This window comes from Epinephelus moara, chromosome 4 (genome assembly GCF_006386435.1).
Source record: "Epinephelus moara isolate mb chromosome 4, YSFRI_EMoa_1.0, whole genome shotgun sequence".
NCBI classification, from domain to species: domain Eukaryota; kingdom Metazoa; phylum Chordata; class Actinopteri; order Perciformes; family Serranidae; genus Epinephelus; species Epinephelus moara.
In genome coordinates, this window is record NC_065509.1 from 23906899 (window position 1) to 23927715 (window position 20817).

The 20817-nt window shown below is 42.7% G+C and overlaps 1 protein-coding gene across 1 annotated transcript in view; it reads right to left on the reverse strand.

Annotated features, from left to right (window-relative positions):
• The window catches only part of LOC126389464 (dedicator of cytokinesis protein 2-like), a 148815-nt gene that overhangs the window by 83707 nt on the left and 44291 nt on the right, over positions 1-20817 (reverse strand). The window contains exon 25 of the mRNA XM_050043180.1: positions 1745-1887. Coding sequence (XP_049899137.1) covers positions 1745-1887 — 143 coding nt within the window. The remainder of the gene's footprint in view (positions 1-1744; positions 1888-20817) is intronic.

Below are 20817 nucleotides of genomic sequence, written 5' to 3' on the forward strand. Positions count from 1 at the left end.
GTTTATTATCCATATAATGGGCCGTTTTTAATTTAACCAGACCTGTTGTTGTTTTTTATATATGCAGACTGTGTCTAGACAAAGTCATAACTAATGTTGTTGCTGCTCACTCCTGGAACTTGAGTTGTGCCTCAAATGACCACTTAAGGGCTCTGATGTGTTTCCCATTGGCTTTTGATTATATGTGAGGAGGCTGCAACTGTACAACCAAACAGCAGTGGTGAGGTACAGATGATTGGGACTGCTGGTTGCATACTGGGTAAAACTACACAGAACAAATAAGTTGTAAACAAATACAAGAAATGCAGTGACAAAGAAAGCAGACAAAGTAATAAGAACTTGTAATAAATAGAAAAAATAGAAACTGTGATTAGCAGCAGCTACCTCTGAGACTGACAAATGAAGCCAATACGGAAGTGCCAAAAACTGGAGTTCCTGGAATGACCATTTGAGGCTGGCTCCAAAAGCGAGTCAAGACACCCATGTCAAAATGCCCAACTTGACAGCAGAAATAAACATGTTTACAGCCTGGTACAAAAAAGGGTTTGGTCTCTGTAGCTAATTTCCATCTTCATGACAACTGATCCACCCCTTGCTCCTGCACAGTTCCACCCTCTCTTCCAAATACTGTCACCTTGGGTCACTTGCAGCTCCAAAAATCCAAGATAGCAACGGCCAGAATGCCAAACTTCAGAGACTTTAAAACGTGTGTTCACAAACCAATGGGTGACATCACAGTGGCTGTGTCAACTGCATCTATTGTTTTTCCAACCCACTTCTAATGAAACCATGCCCACTTCTGCATGACAAAGGTGTGTTTGAGGCCGGATAATAAGCTGCCAGACTACTGCTAGCCAGTGTGATTGAAAGAGATTACTGCTAGCCAGCTAGCGCACCATGGATGTACCCAGTGGACCCTTCGCCTCACTACCCCGCAGTCAGAGACCACAAAGTCTGCTGATCCAGTGGATAAGTCAAGGGGCGATCGAGTCATTGAAGCTCAATCTTAAAATATGAAAGCTATGTTTGCCTCAGAAGTATCGAAATATGATACATTCATCTGCACACACTGCCCACACTGTGATGACAGAGCTGGTTGAAAATCGGCAGCTTCCTTTTAACAGCTATAGCAACTTGAATACAGCCAGCGACTATTAGTAAAAGGGGAGGCACACAAATGTGAACAAGACATAAAGATACATAAGGGAATGGGAGGGCAACAAAACCCAAAGTCCTTCTTTTAAGAGAGGGATGAGAGGGGTTAGGGTTCCTCAGTGTTTTTTGACAAGGGTGGTGTTCAAAGCCACTGATGAGTCATTTCACAGGGCGCTCAGCTATAAGACGCCTCTTTGAGCCAACACCCAACTTGCGGTGTGCCGCAGCAAGCATGAACAGAGAAAGTTTAGAGAGTTGCTATAGACCATCTTTGGTACAGCTTGCAACAGTAGACTGGCAGCCAGTCATGTTTGACAGCCTGCTTTCATCATGCAAAAGGGGGCGTGGTTTCATTTAAAGTGTGATGGAGAAATGAAGGAAGCAACCAGCTTGTCAAAAAAATAGTATATGTTATACTACACCTAATTTATCCCATCCACATCTAAATGTAGACTTAGCAATCAGATCTCATTATGTTCTCAGTGTATACTGGAAGCTGTCTAATTATCTAATGTACCCAGAATACAGTTTATCAAGTGTAGTCATTGGCATTGTGTGTTCTTTATTATAAAATTTCTTTGTGTCTCACCACATTGCCCCTGCTGAGGACCTCCAGAATGTTGTTGAGCAGCTCCAGACTATTTCTCCTCTCATCATGAGGGCCATCAGCCATACTGGCCAGTGCCCCGCTCAGCTCCCGCAGCATCATTGGTAACAACACATCACGGCACTCTGTGAAGAAACAAAATCACAGGGGGTTAAAGTCTGTAAGAAAAACTGAGTAGTGTGAGACTGCGTATGCAAGAGTGATGTTTTATTCACTTCTATTAGGCATGGTCTTAAAAGTTGAGAATGTTTGAAGGTGTTTAAACACACACATCAGCAGTCACGACATCAAGATGTACTTTAATGTGATTTCTCTCTGGAAAAAAAAAAAAAACACTTCAAAACCTAAAGCCTGGACCCTTACATCAATTGGTGCAGCACCTGTGAAGACAGCTGCACCGACACAGCTATGAGTAATGATGCCACTGCACCCTGAAGAAATTCAACCCTAACCCCAGACTGCACAATGGAGTGGTATCAATCAAATGCCTATTTACAGTTCCATGCATGTCTGCTGCTCTGTCAGCCACACAGATGACTCATCAATCAAATCACTATCGCCTAATGTTTTCTCTCTTCCATCTCTCTGATTGATCCTAATCTCCAGTTAATCCACATGTTAATTTGGTCACACGTGCAATGCATTACCAGTAATTACATCAATAAAAATGATGTCAAAGTCAAGAGCAGCTAAGTGTGAAAACAATTTCATTAATGGTAAGATTTCTGTTATTAAACCTACTATACATGGAGGCATCTATTATTTTTATACTACTTACACCTGGTGCTTGACCGCTCTATAAATCCTTAATGGATGTTACACGGTCACAGTCTTCTCTGGGGATTGGCCAAACTCATTTTAGGAATTACAGGAAATCACTGAGGGACTAAAGTAGCAAAAGTACTGTAATGAAAAGTGAGGTTAAAACAGAAGTTAAAGGATGAGTATGACACTCTAGCACCTTTCCTAAAGCAGAGAACATAAACTGGAGCTTTTTTGAATATCTTAATCTCCTCAAAAGTTATTGCCTATCCCATAATGATGTTAAAGAAGTTTGTCACAGTTGGAAAGATGGCCTTTTCATAAAACTTGGCAGTCGATGCTGTAGAAAGACTTTTGAAATTGACCAGAGAACACAGAGAAAAGGGCTGTGTCATTTGCTTTTGCTCAAGAGGTGGAAAATCTCCAACTACTAGAATGCACTGTGCCACACTGGACCAATTAACACTGCAGCTGGAGGGTGATGTAATGCGAGCTTGGCCATTTTGACACAGGAAACAATATGGTAGCGGGTGGTAACAAACAATCTCATATTACAATTAAACAGTAAGCTGAAATATGTTTCTGAAAGTTTTGAGTGTCGAAATCTGAGTTGAGTATGGAGCATTTCTGATTGAGTGACTTTGAGCGAGAGAGCGGAAATTCTCACCACTCTACTCTGCTCGCACACTCTGGCACATGGTGACCAACACTGATGTTTTATGGCGAACTTACAGTGGGAGATCCTAATTCAAAAAGCAAATATAACTGATGCAACCTCAACCGCTGTTTGGACAATAAAGTATATATATATATATATATATGTATAAATCTAAAATGTAGGAATAAAAAAGTCAAATGTGACTCAGCAGTTCAATAAAATGACTAAGCCCTCAGAGTGCCAAGCCTGCTTTTTTCCAAAGTATACTGTAAACTGTGACAGTAATCAATGACTGAATTTTCATTTCAACAATATCCTTAATGCATCATATTTTGCTCTCAGCTGCAAACAGAAATAATTTAACTTTGGATAAAAGTTTGTGGAAGTTTCATTTTAAACTAACAAAGCTATCTGCTTAGGACTTTTTCATATTAGGTACAATTGATTCATACCATGCCTGAGTATGACTGCCCTGCCTTCCCATTCTCCACCACTCAGCTTTCATATTAGTGATATTGCTCTGTGCACAATATTTCTTTATGCTGCTGCTAGTGTGTAGAAAAGAACGCCAATTGCGAGATCCCTAGCCTGTACAAAGGGATGGACCTTTGCATTAAGCCTACTATTGTTTATATTTTAGGGACAGTGTCAAGAACTACCCTCTTGCCTGCCACCCTACTTTATCACCTGTGGCCTTGCAGCCAGAGGATGAGATTGGCAGGTGCTGCACACATATGCAGATTTTGTAGGAGACCAGTCGCATTGAGAAATGGCTTTCCAACAATACTCGCCAAGTGCTACTGCACCTGCACTAGCAGTCCACTTCCATATTTTGTACAATTGGTTTTCATATTTGATGTGAACCATACCCGAGTACACATGAACTGTACTTGAGACCATCTTTTCAGGAGGACTACGGTACACAGTCTTTACATGAATGAAATGAACCGGACTTTATGGTCAAGGGCACTTGGATCCAGGCCCAGGTCCGTGATGTGAAAGCCTCCTTAGTAAAATGGTTGATGTTTCCTTTGAGCTGCCTTTCTCAACTTTTCACATTAGAGAGACACAAAACTACACAATGTTTTGTGGACGATTACACAGCCGTTTGAAGTTTAATGAGACTTACATTTTGACTAGGCATACTCAAATTATTGATTTTCAACAAGGTCATCCTACTAGAATTCTCATCTGATATTGTTTACAAGTCAGCAGAGCTGTGGCCAAATTACCAAAGACAGCCACACTCCAAGGCTACAGTAAATTGATTAGAGTAGACGTTGATCCAGAAGCAGTAAACATCACATTTATCTCCTCACAAATTCAAGTTATTTATGTAGGCCTGCCTACAAATACATTTAACCTTAGCAGATCTAACTCCATAAAAAAGCATGTAATGCTAACGCAGGCTGGCAGACAGCACGAGCAGCTTGACTGTTTAATGGGTCCCAATTACACAATTTCACCAAGGTGACTTTGGAGCATGGATTCAGCTCACAGGTCAATTTATTACTTTAGGGTCTGATGTAAATATTTAACTGTCAATACAAATACTGTACTACAGTATGCAATTACAGACATACACACTATTAAGAAAACTGTGAACTGATCCTTTTGGTCTACCTTGACCTATCCTTTTCTTGTCTTCCTCTTGCATCTCTCACCCCCTCTCCTCTTAACCTCCTCCTTAGCCCCATCCCTCTCTTGTAGCTGCAGGTAGACAGAGCCCATTAAAAGCTCATTTGGGCTGATGCTCGTTAGTTTCATTATTAACTGAGCCAAGCCTATACGCCTGCTGAGTGGACCCTCATCACAACAGTCACTCCATCACACAAACATGCAGAGAGGAGAGGGGGGATGAGAGAGACAGAGGGAGAAATGCATGAGTCACTGAATGTCCTCAATGACTCAGAGAAATGGAGAGACGAGACAGAGGAGGAGACGGAGGAGGGGCCAGGACAGGTAGATGAAATCCAATGGGACTTGGGGGGTGTTTAAGTGAGACACTCAGAGAGAGTGGATGACACCAAGAGTAGTATCTCAGTGACATGCAAGTGGAATATATTTAACATAATGTCAAGTGTAAAAACTGAAGCAAAAAATGTCCCTTTGTCAGAGAAAGAACATGAAACGGTGAGGCCTCCAGGTCTGTGGCCTCAGATGATGGTGTTTTTGATGCTGCCAGCTTTGTATTTGAGCGGAAACCCTGCTAAATCTGTTTAATCCATCAAACCAGAAACTCATCATCTTTTGTCCTTTCAGATAGAGAAAACAATGGGTTGTGTTTTATAGCAGTATTGTTGTGTGTGCGGGAATTAATCCATCTGCCTTCCGGGGGCTGGATGTACCATTAAACCTGAGGAGAACTCCATTCCCTGGTGAAATGACCCCAAAGCCACCTGCTTCTTTATTTCTATTGATCTAAGACATAAACCCAGCTGGTATTTCGAGGTGCAACATGTTCAGGGGGAGAGAACGTGAAATAGAGAGCAGGTGGAGTGGGTTGAAAGGGTATCCTGTTGTGTGATACACTGCATGTTTTTTCTTGTATTTACTGTGTCAGGAGCCAGGCATAATGAAAAGATAACCACAGCAGCAAGCTTCAGGGACTACGCCTACCCTGACCCTGTGGGAATATGAAGGAAAATGGAAGAACACATTTACAGAGGCTCCACGCATAACATTACTGCACATCGAGGAGAAAATTAACAGTAATGTACACTAATACTTTACAGGCTAGGCAGGGATAACTGTAAGGCATTTTACATTTAAAGCGACAGTTCACCTCCAAATGAAAAATACCCAATTTTCCTCTTACCTGCAGTGCTATTTATCAGTCTAGATAGTGCTAGTGTGAGTTGCAAAGTGCTGAAGATATCAGTCTGCCTTCTCTCACATATAATGGAACTAGATGGTTCTTGGCTTGTGGTGCTCAAAGCGCCAAAAAATGTAATTGGAAAAACTCCACATCAATGTCTCTTTCCAGAAATCCTAACTCGGCAACTCAAGATAATCCACAGACCTTGTTGTGAGCAGTTTCATGTAGGAACTATTTTCTTTCTACAGAAGTACACCAGCCAACCAAATCACCATGCAGAAGGAGGTGTGCATCGACTCATGGACGAGAGGCTCATGCTTATGATGGGGCTTGGTGAGCTAGCAGTAGATACTAGGGCTGTCAAAATTGCTCAAAAATGACATTTGAATATTCCTTCTAAAAATAACTCATAGGTTCGAACCATTCAAAAAAAATTTTTTGCATTATGTCCACAAGAGGGCAAACTAATACAAGTAAACATACTTGTATATGTATTACTACAAGGAAACATAACTACTTGTATTTTTATTTCAACATAAACGTCTTTGAAAACATTTACATACCTACACATTAAAACACATAAAACAATTATCTATAACATTATGTTATAAACGACCGTGGACCTCTTGCTCGCCCCCCCTCTCTGACCCGTCAGGCCACACTGCCCGCGGAAGCGCTGTGAATAGTCTCGAAGCGCAGAGAAGCAAAGCCAGTTTCCTTTCGGCGCCCATGTTAACCAATTGCGTCATCCACACCGGCTGCACCGCGCAGCTCCGTGGCCGGCTTGTGCCCTGCAGTGATTGTTTCGGCGTCTGGTCTATTTTCTGCGCGAGCAAATGTGTCAAGCCGGGTGACGGAGACAACAGCTGGGAGCAGAACCGCTTGCCGACCAGCGTGGAGAAATGGGTGTCTGATGTGAACGGAAGTGCTCCGGCTCACGCGAGAATTTCGGTGCGCTACGCTTCACAGCACGTCCGCGGGCGGTGTGGCCTTATGCAGTGTGTTCAGTGCACGGCCCAGGCCAACGCCCACTCGCAAAGAGGACAGCTGCAGTGGTGTTTTTTTTCCCTCCACAATCGAATATCAATTTTCACATTCAAAGGTCCATTTTTTTTTCAAATTCGAATTTAAATTTGAATTTAGAATATTCGTTGACAGCCCTAGTAGATGCACGCTTCCTTCTGAGCTGTGATTCGGTTGGGAGATGTAGTTCTGAAGAAAGAAAATAGTTCCTACTTGAAACTGCTCACAACAAGGTCTGTGGATTATCTGAGTAAGCGGGTCATGATTTCTGGAAAGAGACATTGCTGTTGAGTTTGTCAAATGTATTCTTTTTTTCGAGCCGGGTGCCATCTTGGTCCATTACATCGGAGAGAAGGCAGACATCTCGATGGCTGATGTATCCAACACACTGCAACTCACACCAAAACAACTAGACTAGTAAATAGCACTACAGACAAGAGGAATAATTGGTATGTTTGATTTTGGGGTGAACTGTCCTTTAAAAGATGAGATAAGAACATGTGATCCAACGTGACAAGCTGCTGTTTCTTTGCAGGTACACTATTTTGTCCTGCTTTAGGCCTGACCTGTCTCGCTCTGACAACACAACACAAAATGCTGCCTTGGTTGAAAAAATGAGCGAGAGAAAGAAAAGGTGATAGAAAGAGTTTGAGATGGAGCTTAATTACCCATTTCACTGTGGATATTTTGTAAAGACTCAGTTTTATGTACTGTACCACAGACTGTCATTGTCATTGTCCACCCACAGTGACACAACCTGCTCAATTCTGGTTAAACCTTCCACAGAGCGTGCTGACACCGGAGGACTATATATTTTCACCAATTTGAATAGTGATGGAAAACCAACCAGACTCATGCTTTCTGAATATTGTCTACCTGTGCTCTCCTGGGAGCTTTTGTATGCAGAGTGAAACACCTTCAGTTCAGTCAGCATCTGCTTCTCATCCTAAAATTCTATAAAACTTACAGAAAACCATGAGCACCCTAAGAGCTTGCTCTTCTCCAGCATCCTACTTTGATGGATCTGTCGGGGTGTGAATTGTCTGTTTTGATTTTACCTAAGTTCCCACTCCCTTCAAAACGCCTCTGGAGCTCCTGAATATGAGCATCAAAAATGATGAAGTACAAGCTGCCTTGGTAATGCTCCTCCAGACTCTGGCTGATAGTCTTCAGTCACCGATGTGGAACAGTGCTTTTAACTTTGCAGGTATTTTTCTGCACCTCGCCTGGCCTGGAATAACATCAGGAATGTTAATATCTGCTGCTTCAGCCTGAATGGAAGCTTTCTCACAGACTTCTTTGAACTGCACTGTGGTCCTCAGGGCTTTCAGTCTTGTAAGAACACCAGCTACAATGGTGTGCAGCTCCCAGGGTCTAGGTCATTCTTTAAGAGGGCATTTGAAATGATTGCTATTTCAAGAAACACTTGCTCGGGGGAATTGCACTGTGGCTGACCGTACACTCCGACCTCTGTGAAGAAATATGTGTGTTTGTACCAACAGAGGGATATGCAAAAAAATACTAATGAGTCAGTTCTCTTCTTTTTAAAAAACAAATTATGCCTCCTCGCAGCCGATGACATCAGTGGTCCAATCAAACATGATGGACGCCTCCTGCATTTCTTCTTGGACTTTTTAAATCATATTATGCAAAAGCACAAGCACATGCTGCGAGTGGAGCCACCTGAGGTTATTTCAGTGATTTTATTTCTTGACTGAGTCAAAATAAACCTTGAAGGTGCTTTCACACCTAGAGCTGTCTTGCTTTGGTCCGAATCAGGGACTAATTTTGTTGCAAAGTTGCAGAATATCCTAGAGTTGGTTCGTGTTCTCACGGCAGCATTTACAAGCGGACCAGATCAAATGCTTTGCGCAAGGAAGCTGCTTTTGATTGGTCAGAATTAATATGCAGGAAAAATCCAGGAGGTAAACAAAACTTTGAAGACGAGTACCATTGCCAGATAAATGTGACACTTTCTAATGTCACAATGGAGGAACAACTACGCAGATTGATTTTAGCGCTGGTCATCGTGGACTATATTGCTGTCATTGTTCATTTTAGTCAAACCATACAGTTTGAAAACGAGGCGTGGCTCCAACTAGAAAACAATGTTTTGATGCATTGGATGTGCTGAATATGCATATTAAGGCAGTACAGGTGGAGGTGCACATTAATAATCCTCCTGGACTGTAACATGCTCATGTTTAACCCAAACAATGTGTCATGTGACTGCAGTTGGTTCGGATCGAGGTCGGAACACGTTCTCACCACAAACGACTGCACCAGAGTTTGTTTGTAACCGGGCCGATACCACCTCTTCAAGAAGGTCTCGGTCCGGTTGTTTTGGTGCGCACCCAAGTGTGATTGCTGTGTTCCTATCAGCCCAAACGAACCTCACTCAGGGAGCAAACGGACTTGAGTTTGATTGAACCGAACCAGACAGGGCAGGTGTGAAAGCACCATAAGAGTATTATCATATCGTCTGAGTAGTTTAACTATCAGAAAAAAATGCCCTTATGTAAAATAGAGGAAGTTTCACTTTCACTGTGAAAAGCAGTTGCTTGCTGACACCATGTAATTAATGCCTTAGCAGATCTATTGGGTCCTTAAATGCAAAAATCTTGCAAATTTAGCTTCTGCAACTTCTGCCAACATATTCTCCTCTCACTCCTCTTGGTCTTTCCCTCTTGTGTGCGTCTCACTTTCATCTGTTATTTCTTTCCTTTGTGTTCCTTGGTTCTCTATGCATAATGCAATCTCCGTCTTCTCCATCTCAATCTCTTGCCTGTCGTTTTCTATCTTGTTTTTGTCTCTTTGCCAACCTCCCTACATGTCCTTTTACACCTTTCCTCTTGATTCCCATCTCTTCTCTTGGTGCTCTGTCTGACATAATTCTGCTTCTCCAACTCAGCATTTCAGGTAAAATTCTTTTCACCGCACACTTTCAGTAATGCATCAGTAATATGAAACCCATTAACTAATCTGACCACTCATCAATTTCATTATCCCAAGTTACATATCTCATGTTTTCAGTGAGCATAGACCCGTGCTCTGTGTGCTCCAGATCTGCTCTGGCTTGAGCTTCTCAGGCAGAACTTCCTTTCAGGCTCTATACAAATCCAGCATCCATCCCTAGGATTGGCAGTGTATAACCCCAGTCATGACCCTAATCTCATAACCTTAAACCATTTTTTGCAGAGGTCTGTTTGGTAGAGCTTGCTCGCGGCTGCTTTGTAACGAAGCAGCATAAAAAGAGACTCTGCCTGGGAGGCTCAACTAAGGATGAGAGGGAGGGGTAGTGGCAGGGGAGACGGAGAGGTGGAGGAACCGTGTAAAAGGCACCAGAGAAAAAGACAGAGAGAAGGCACTGAACTGATGTGACATTTTTTAAATTGTTGCCTTTTTCTCACATTTGAAGAGGTTTGTACACAAACTTCAAAAGCCCTTTAATGGCAGATATATTTTTTATTTTATATTTTTATTTATATACTTTTATTTTATAATAGGTCTTTATACTTTTGCACTGTGTCTATTGCTATGCACCAGATCACCACGTCAAAGCCTTATGTGTGCACACCTGCTTGGCAGTAAACCATTTCTGATTCTGACTGATATGACATATGAAAAAGAATTTATAAGCTATTTTGCGATGGATAAGGCACAATTTGACGAACTCTTGTGACTTCAACTGACATTGGTGAATGCAAGATGGTTGCACTGTCCTATACACACCTGTGTTTCTATTTTCCACTTGCCTGTGTGATTTAGAGGCATGTTACGTGTTTTATCCCGAGGTGCAACAATGCAGTAAATCAATTCAGCCATGCTGTGGAAAAAAGCCTCGCCAACAGGCACTGACAGGCAAATGGAAATCAATGTCTCGGGGCAAACATTGGGATGCATTTTAACTTTTTCTCATCTAGCCTTCACTGTGTGCAGATATACACACTTGTTCAAAGAAACAGAAATACACACAGGTGTTGACGCACAACACACAACATATTCAGAAGGCACACCAACAGAGCTTCAAGTGCTCATCTATATTCAATTGGAAATGTCTATTTATTCAAGCTGTAATCTCTGCCTTTGATTATTAATACCTGTGTGTGCCTGTGTGCCCAAGTGTGAATCGTCCTTTTTGTGTCTGATTTGGTGCTTCGCGCGCTATTTGATGTGAAGAGTTGGAATATCTTTGGGCCTGTGTGAGCGTGTGGTTATGTGTTTGGGTTACCAAGTTTGCGAGAGCAGACAGCCACCAGTGCTGGCAGGCCACCACACAGAGAGCAGCTTTGATGGCTCAGCAGCCAGCTCATCCTTTCTCTGCTCCATTTTTTCCATTTGACAGCCAAACACAATAAACTATAGCACATGATAATGAAATGCAATCTCAGTTTCTAAGAGGCATGTAAATCAGAGTTGTCTCCCTCTTTCTCTCCATCCCTCTCCCTTCCCTCCCTCCGGTTGTCGCCCCTTGCTTTCGGCAAGACAGAGTGATAGAAAAGATGATAATGAGGAGGTTTGGAGGCGCAACAACAAGTAAATCTTTTGCGTTGAGAGGGGGTTGGGACCAAGCCAACTGTCTTCCCTCTTAGTGATGACTAAATGTCTCTCTCAGCAGGTTTTTCATCTCTCCGTGTCACTGTGGGTGTCTCCGCACATCCACTCTCCCTCCATCTCTCATTTGTCTTCCTCCCTCCCTCCTCACTTTTTTCCCCTAGCTCCATCTTTAAAACCCATTTGAAATTTAAAGCCCTACATTTTATTCCTGTACGTATTTAAGTTGTGCCTGTCTGTCTGTCTTCACTTCTACCTTTTTTTTTTTATCTCTGGTTCGATATAGTGAGGTGGTAAAATATAGTTGACTTATGATTTTTAAAGCATGATAGCTGTCTCAAAATGGTTTAGTGGGATGATATTTTTTTCATGAAAATGCATAAAATTGTCTTGCCTGTTTGAATGAGTGCTCTCCCCTGAAAGTATGGCGTGATAAGTTACAGATGATAGAGTGCACCGGTGAATGATGCTGATACACAATGATGCCTCAAAGTGTATTTTTCACTGTGATTTTTGCTATGAAGCTGATGAGACCTGGCACTGAACAAATACTGTCAGCAAAACCAAAGTACACGCGATCACAGTAAAGGGCGCTGTCTTGAGTATAATTGCTGTAAAGTACACACACACACTCAAATACACACTCACACAGAGAGTGAGAGTAAAAAAAGACCAGATTGTAAGATAACAAGAACAACATAGAGATACAACAGCACGTATATGTTGATATTTGCTCATTAGTCCAGACAGAACTGGGCATGTTTGTCACGCTTAACAAGGATAACAAGTACTCGATACTGTTGGTACTGATCAGATAATCCCTTGAGCGTTGCCTCTAGGTGCAGCTTTTATTTATTTTACCCTGCGTTTCAAACAGCATGCAAATTCTCTCTATCGCTTTCTCTCCACCTGTCTTAGTCACTGTCTGTGAGTCACCCGCTAATTGCCACCCCTCATCTCTGCCTTCCTCCCCTGCTCCGTCTTCCATATGACTATTAAATTGATTGACCAATTAGTATGTTGGTGGCGTTAGCTGCTACAGCGTTTTTGATCAGTTTAACCGCGGCAGATCGATGGCAGATGAATGCCTCGCTGTGAACCATGTCACTGCTTTGACTGATGGGCAGGCTAATTCCCAGTGTCCTCTGATGGGAGAGTAATATATCATGACGCCGCTGGCTCTGGTTAAGCCCATATCTGATTTCAGTTTTTAAACCCTGCTTTGTATTTGCTCAGGTTGGATAATAGGGTGAGCACAATTGGGGATCCAGTGCTGTCAGTCTTTATTCACTTATTCTTTATATTATCTCCAATTTACCCAAGTGTTGGAAATCATTTGTTTAATATCTTCAATGCCATCCACTTCAACTGTTATCACTGCTGCTGTATAATGACCCAGCGTCCCAGCGGGGATCATTACGCTAATCAGTCCAAGAAATGTTATTTTGCTGTAACCTGAGAAACATAATATAAAGCTTAGCTGTGCAGTGGAATCCCAGCTACTGACAGCAGCATACCAAGCTGTTCTGTCAGGTTGCTCCTGAGTCTCGTTAACAATAAACCACTCTCGCATTTGTGCAAGGGATGAAAAGGTTGCCAGTTTAACAATAAACAGTGGTAAAATTCCCAAAGGTTAACTTTTCAAATTCTAATTATCATCAAAGACATACTATGCAAGATTTTCCTACAAAAACAATGTATGGCTTATATCAACATAAGTCATCTTTATCATCTGTTATGACCCACTAGATGTGTGTGGCGGTGTATTTTTCTGCAGAGACTTATGGGTATGTGCCCACACATTGCTCATGTGAGGTTGGGGCTTTATGAATAGGTCGAGACCAGGAGCCAGAACGTAACCAGCAGGCATCCAAGAGACAAAGTGCCGAATAAAATGCAAATATAGCCAGGCAAAACACCAAATGAGAGTGAGCCTGGGGTTGGCTTTTGCTGTCACTTTCGCTGGCGAGCATGCTGGCAGACAGTAACCAACAATCCTGCATAGTTTACCTTTAAAACCATGTTTGATTACCGTGCTTCAAAATATTCTCGGTAAATATGCAGCAGCAACCAAAGTTAGCAACAGTCTCCCAGACACAGGTGCAGCATGCATGTGGGTTTGTTTAGCTATTCCCTTGATTACAGAGTGGGCGCACAGCAGGCAAACATAGTGATGCCACTGCTCCTTTGTCCTCATCTACAATGACACAGGCACTCAAGCAACTGTTTCAAAGACTGTCTTCATTATGTTTAATGAATATATTCTTTTATCTGTATATGCATTTCATTACTGTTGTTGCTCTTGGTTATTATCTTTTTTTGTTTTGTTATCTTTCATTGTGTACTGTCTCATCTGGTATTGATAAATGTGCCTGGGTGACTTGAAAGGTGCTCATAAATAAAATGTATAATTCATTCTTTTTCATTTTCCGTAACCGCTTATCCTGTTGGGGGTCGCAGGAGGGCTGGAGCCTAAAACAGCGGTCATTGGGTGAGAGGCGGGGTACACCCTGGACAGGTCGCCAGACTACCACAGGGCTGACACATAAGCCCTTTTTAAAAAAGAATTGTCCAAATTTGCAGGAAAGCCCAATCAGTCTTTTATCAGCATTGGCAGTATAAAAACAAAATCGGGGAGTGCAGCAAAATGCCGCCTACCTACTTTTGTTCATACAGAATGCGCCTTTTTCGGGGCAATGGTGGGTGTGTAAGTAACAAAACGTGTAGCTTAGCGTGTGATGTAAACAGTGACGTGGGAGGGAAGCCGCAGCTGGTCAGTCCTTCGGTGATTCTCTCATAAGTCGGCCCGTTCTTCACCGTCCCATCATCTGACGGTTAATGGCCTCTTCATTTGCGAGGGCAAGGACGGCGCGCAATTCCTTGTCTCCCCAGTTGCTCATCTTTACTGTAGTGTCTGTCAGGTTTGTGTTTCCCTCTTGCTACTAGCTGCTCGCTAATTCCTGCTATCAGCTGTTTCCTGTTTATCCACTACCAGTGGCTCACACATGCGTCGTCATCAACAGCTCCTCCCACAAGTCATCAACAGCCCCTTCCATTGCGGAAGGCCGCCTCGATCTGTTTAAACTAAAAGGGTTCCGCCAATATGTTTACCCTGCGAGGCGGAAAATTGGGCACCTCGGATCAACTCGCCAATCCGACTCTGTGTGTCTTAAAGCTCACAGCTTGCCGGCAAAACAGCCCAACATTCGCGGAAAATCTGGCAGTGTAAAAGGGGCTATAGAGATAGACAATCATTCATGCTCACATTCACACCTATGGGCAATTAAGTGTCAGCAGTTAACCTGCATGTCTTTGGACTGTGGGAGGAAGCCGGAGTACCTGGAGAAAACCCACACTGACACAGAGGGGCTCCATCACCCTGGGTTGGAACCAGGAACCCTCTTGTTGTGAGGCGACAATGCTAACTACTAATGCACGTTTGATATGGCTGTCATATATTTACATAAGTCACTGTCTATGTTATTATTTTTTATGTTTATGCAAACAAAAAGTCCACAGTGCTCCTGATTTATTTGTGGTTTTTAAGATAAAACTTGGTGAAATTATTTGAGTACATGTATCAGTACTTTTTTAACACATTTTTAATATACAGTGATAATACTGATAACCATTATAATATTGGTTCCTACAGTATAATCTTGATATGAAATTTTCATACTATTTCATCTCTAATTTGTGCCAAATGCATTCATGGGTAAGTGCGCTAATACACTGACCAAGTCCCTCTCCTGTCCTTGTCTGGTTCCCACTGAGATCAACCCACAGACAGAGGCATGGATCAGAATATAAACGAGACGGAGGGAGAGTGCGAGACAGAGGCATTTCCCAAAATGATTTAACTCCATTCACTTTGCTCCATTAGCCTCATCCATCCCCCTTTTCTTCCAGCGTTTCATCCACAACCTCCCAAACTGCAGTCTCTGCAGAGTCTGAATGAATGACAGAAACTACCTCTCTCTCTCCCTCTCATTAACCCCGTGGAACCATCAGCCCACGGCTCTACAGTAAGCACAGCTATTTTGGGTCAGCATTAACAACAACAGTGATTTGTGGCAGATGGCTCTTCGGCTGTCAAACAAACAACCACACACACACACACACACACACACACACACACACACACACATAGAGAGACCAGTTCTTGTACCCAATTTACATTCATAATCCTCTGTCAGGTATGGCAGGCAGGTTTTGCTGGGTGTTAGTGAGCATGATCTCAATGCAGTTACAGTAAGACGTGACATGAACCTTAATGTGATGCAACAAAACGCTAATGTAATGTAACACAGCATAAAATAATATATTAGAGCAAGACACAGTGGGAGGTAAGTGAAGAGAACAGAGGAGGAAAGAGAAGAGGAGAGGTATGCAGTAAACAAAGATATTTTAGTTCGTAAGAAGCAGACTGGAGGAGAACAGAGAGAGGCACTTTCGAGACAGCCTGAGGGGACACAGCAGCCGTTACGTTTTTTATGATTCACATATCTGTCTCTTAATATGTCTATATAACTAAGGATACAGCACATGGGCATATGGGTGCTTACTGGACCACCGAGCAACCTGTTACACTATCACAGACCCTGTGCAGCCATAAAGCTGACAGCTTTGAAATTAGAGCTCAGCCAGCTGCTTTGAGAAAGGCTTGGAGAAATACATAACAATAAATGCAGGTCCCTTGTGGTGCGTGCAAACACTTGCTTACCCTGAGGGTAACCCTCACACAGATATTACATATTTCTATTATTAAAAACACTGGCTTTTTCCAGCTGCTTTTAAAAGAAGATTTAGTTAAAGACATTATCAGAGTAATCTTACTTTAGACCACATCATTCTAGATTCATAGCCAAATCCTGCTCAGTCACATGGTAATATCTTTGTCATCTAAAGCTCTCTTACGGGCCAGATGTAGAAAACCGTGTTCAGTATCATTATAACCGGGGCCTAAAGTGACCTGTCACTAATGCTGATTGGTTGAGAATGCTGGAACAACTGAGATCACTCAACACTGATTAAATCCTGACGATAATAACTGTACAGTACGTCACTCATCCATATTCATCAAGCACTGACATGCATCTGTTAAGTAATCACAGCAGGAGGAATATAGACATGGGTGTGAACAATGTCAACAATACTGTATAATGTGCTGCGGTAAAGTGCGAGCAATTTAAGTAATGGGATTGCTGCTGTTCATGTGGATTGATATGAATGATAAATAAAAAAGAAATACTTTTACACTGGCAATGACACTGGCGGCTTTTCTGAGTTTCTGTACTACGGGTTATTATTGCGTCATTTTACAGAGCTGTAACAATTCATCTCGCGTGAGCATTACGGTAAAACGAATGGGGTTTCCTTTAATCTGTTTAATATGTCCTACAAGATGGGTGACATGACTGCAGTCTTTTCTCCAGCTGTACAGATGGAGGAGGGGAAATGGCGGCCTGGCTGAGAAAATTCAGGGGGTTAGAGGATTGAATCAGGGACTTTGGCCAGCTTTGGGAAATGAGTGGGCAAACAAAATGACAGACTCATCCCTCTGTCCCTTTTGCTCTCCCTGATCTCTCGTCCCTCCGCCCTCTCCTTATCAGTGTTGATGCTCTCAATCTGTCACAGTGATTGCCCGACGGCATTATAATTTGCCTAAATTGAGCCATAATGCGCCTCGGAAATTTAATTTTGTCTCAAAACCAGATTAACCCGTATGACAGAATGCACATGTGTATCTGTGCATGTGTGCCAGCCTGAGTATGTGTGCAGTGTGTGTGTATGTATACAGTATGTGCTTGCCAAGAGTCTTAATCCCGGGAGCGTATTTTTGAGTAAGAGGGAAAAAAATCCAATCCCTTCAAACACTGCCCATGGATGCAACCAGTTGTGAGAAAGCCAAGCACATGGTCGGGCAAAATCAGCAAGTTGGATACACTCATGCACGCACGAACGCACACACTCACACACATGTCAAACCGGGATTGGAGAAAAATGAATACATGTGACCATGTGACAGGACCTCATTACAAAAATAGCAACTGCTTTCCTGCTGAATAACAGCAAAAAAAAACACCACGTTGCATACAAGTAACAACCTCACATACATACATCACAGTTAAGGCTTCATCATTTTCTGGCTTTTGCTGATTTTCCCTAAAATATATCCAGATTTTTTTCAAGAAGGAGCTGATTCGTTTAAACCAGTTTTTATCCAGATTATACTTCACACAAAAACCCGAAAGTTCTGCTGAAAGAAGCTGCTGACCAATGATCTCTTACAATGAGGGCATCTCATCCAGTAACAGTGTGTGAGGGAAAAACTGTGGAGTAAACGTAAATATGCTGCCCATTATGCACCTCCATGTGAGTAAAAAAATAAATAAACAAGGAAGAGTTAAACACAAAGTGGTTGCATTGCCATTTTTACTTTTATAATCCAAATACCAACCAGATGTTTTGTATAATTGTTTTTCCGTATCTACAATCATTTAATAATTTTCAATATACAGTAAAAAACGAAAATAATGATCCTAAAATAGTTCATTCTCACTCTCTGTCAAACACGAGTGAGCAGGTGATCTCATCTCACACTGACACACACACACACACACACACACACACCATCCCCTTCCATCATCTTAACTCTCTTACACTGTCAGTGGCTTGACATTTTTCCCTGGAGAGCGCGCTCGGCAGGCCCCGCTCAGACAGACGGTCAGACAGACAGGTAGGGTTATTAAATATGTATTGCAGAGCAGTGATAGGACACCGGGGGCCATTAGCTATTATAAATATATAATCTAGCTCTGCTGCATATTTCAGCCTCCTGGACGAATGGCACCCGAGCATACAAGTCCTCTGATTAGCATCCCAATGCTAAAATGCATCTCAATTAGACTGAGTGTCAGCCCTCATTTGGTGAGGCAGGGATCGAGATGGAATGGACCAATATATAAAAGAACGAATAAATAAATTAGCGCCGCGCCAGAGGATGGGGTGGGGTGGGGTGGGGTGGGGGCTCGGTGTTGCTGACCAACAGTGTGCAGGTTTGCTGATAGATGGTGTGTGAGCAGACCTTAAACTTTAATCACTTCTGGACTTGTTTAATAGCAAAACAAGGCCAGTCTTTCTTTCTCTCACAAACTCCTATGTTATCACTCTCCCCAAGCTACTTTGTTTTCTTCCAGCAACACCATCCACCTGTTCTCTCTCTTTAGCTGTCTCAGTCAAATCCCTTGTTACTGCTGCCAAGAAGGTCATGTTTTCGGTGCTGTTTCTGTGTTTCTCTGTTTGTCAGCAGGATTATGGAAAAACTGCATGCCGGATTTTCATGAAACTTTGTGGAAGGGTGTAGAATGGGCCAAGGAAGAACCTATTGGAGCCGATGTCAATCAAGAAGTGGATACATGAATTATTTTTTACTTCCGTTAAACACACAATATTTGTGCGCAGCTCACAGAGCCAAAATGGCACTGGGTTGCAGTGCAGTGCTTAAAACCTCAACACTACTGACAGAGCTAACAGTATAACTGGGGGTTAGCTCACACTCACTGGGGCGACCTGCAGTTCCTCTAATGGCCACTTGAGGCTGTCTCCAGAAGCCAGTCAATCCCGTAAACACCCATGTTAAAAATGACCAACTTTACAGCATATATAAACATGTTTACAGCCTGGTACAAAAAAAGTTTTTGGTGTCTATAGCTCATTTCCCCACTCATTAAACTGTACAGGGGGTGACTTTTTCTATTACTCAACTTTTCACATTTTAGTAAGGCCAGAAGGTATGCATACTTATGGGTGGGGACACTATCAGTGGGGCGTCCCTGCAGTCTGAGAGTCAGATTCTCCACAGCCCCACCCTCTCATCCAAATATGGTCACTTCCAGTTCCAAAAAACCAAGACGGGGATGGCCAAAACGCTGAACTCGAGGCTTCAGAATGGCAGGTCCATAAACCAATGGGTGATGTCACGGTAGCTTTGTCCATTATTTTATATAGTCCATGGTTGGTACAGCATAATCAGTGCTGACTGTCATAAGAGCGCTGCAGGCGTTTGGCCTCGGTGGAGATCTGTGCTCTCCGAGTGCCCTTCTAATTCATTTTTTTTCTAACCAGCCTTTGTCTCCTCCCCACTCCCCTGCCATCCATCTTTCCCATCCCCTTACTTATCCCTCCTCCCCTGACCCACCTTTACCAATCATCAAGCCATCCCTCTTTACTCCCTTTTTGATCTCACTTCCTTTATTTTCCTAAAGATTTATCACTTCTGGCTCCCTCCTGTCTCCTTTCTATTTTCCATACTTTCCTCCTCTGTTCACATCTCCTCGCTCTCTCTGCTACTTTTGTCTGACTCTGAAGCATTTTACTCCAAAGGGAGACCTCCACCATTTTAAAAATGGAGACAAACACTCAAAATGACTCTTGGCATGAATTCAAAACACTCAAAATTACTCTTGGCATGAATTCAAAACACTCCAGGCTATGACTGGAGTTAAAAGTAATTTCTAAAATCTTTTGCTTCTGAACTGGTTACAGGACAGTCATCTGTTTCTCACATATTGACTGATAATCCAGAAGACTTCATTTGCCAGAACTGATATGTAGCACTTTGGCATGGTGCCCTACATTCCTTTGCTTGGTTTCTCTTTATCCTGCTCGCTCTTTCCTACCTGTCGTCCCCATCGTTCCCTCTCCTGTTACTTTCATCGCATTCTCCCCTCTTCCCGGTGACAGAGTGTGACTCCGAGCATGCTGACAGCTAGCCAGAGGGCCAAGCCTGTCGCCACGGCCCCTGGGGAATCAATCATCTCAGCCAGGATCAATACTAAAGGCCCGTATCCTGGACCGGCCACTGACTTGGCTGGCAGCGACTGACTGATGAGCAGACCCACTGCCACACTGGGAAAAAAAAACAACATTCAAGGCAGTGCACACACCCATTAAGCGAGCAAACACTGAAATGCACAGATACCTCACACACCAATATAGTGTCATCAGTCACTCTGAAACAAATACATACAAATGTGTTTGCTCCATGTGGGCATGAATACATTCTCATGCACAACCTGCAATGTCCATGATATGGCTGAATCTGTCTGGCACAGCCCAGCGTGTATCCCATCTCAGTCCCACTCAGACCAATTTCTGTCTGACACCAAATTTGGTCTACCACAATCACCCACAGCCTATTTCCAATTCTTCAGTTTGCACTGCAGAGGCCCGATTATG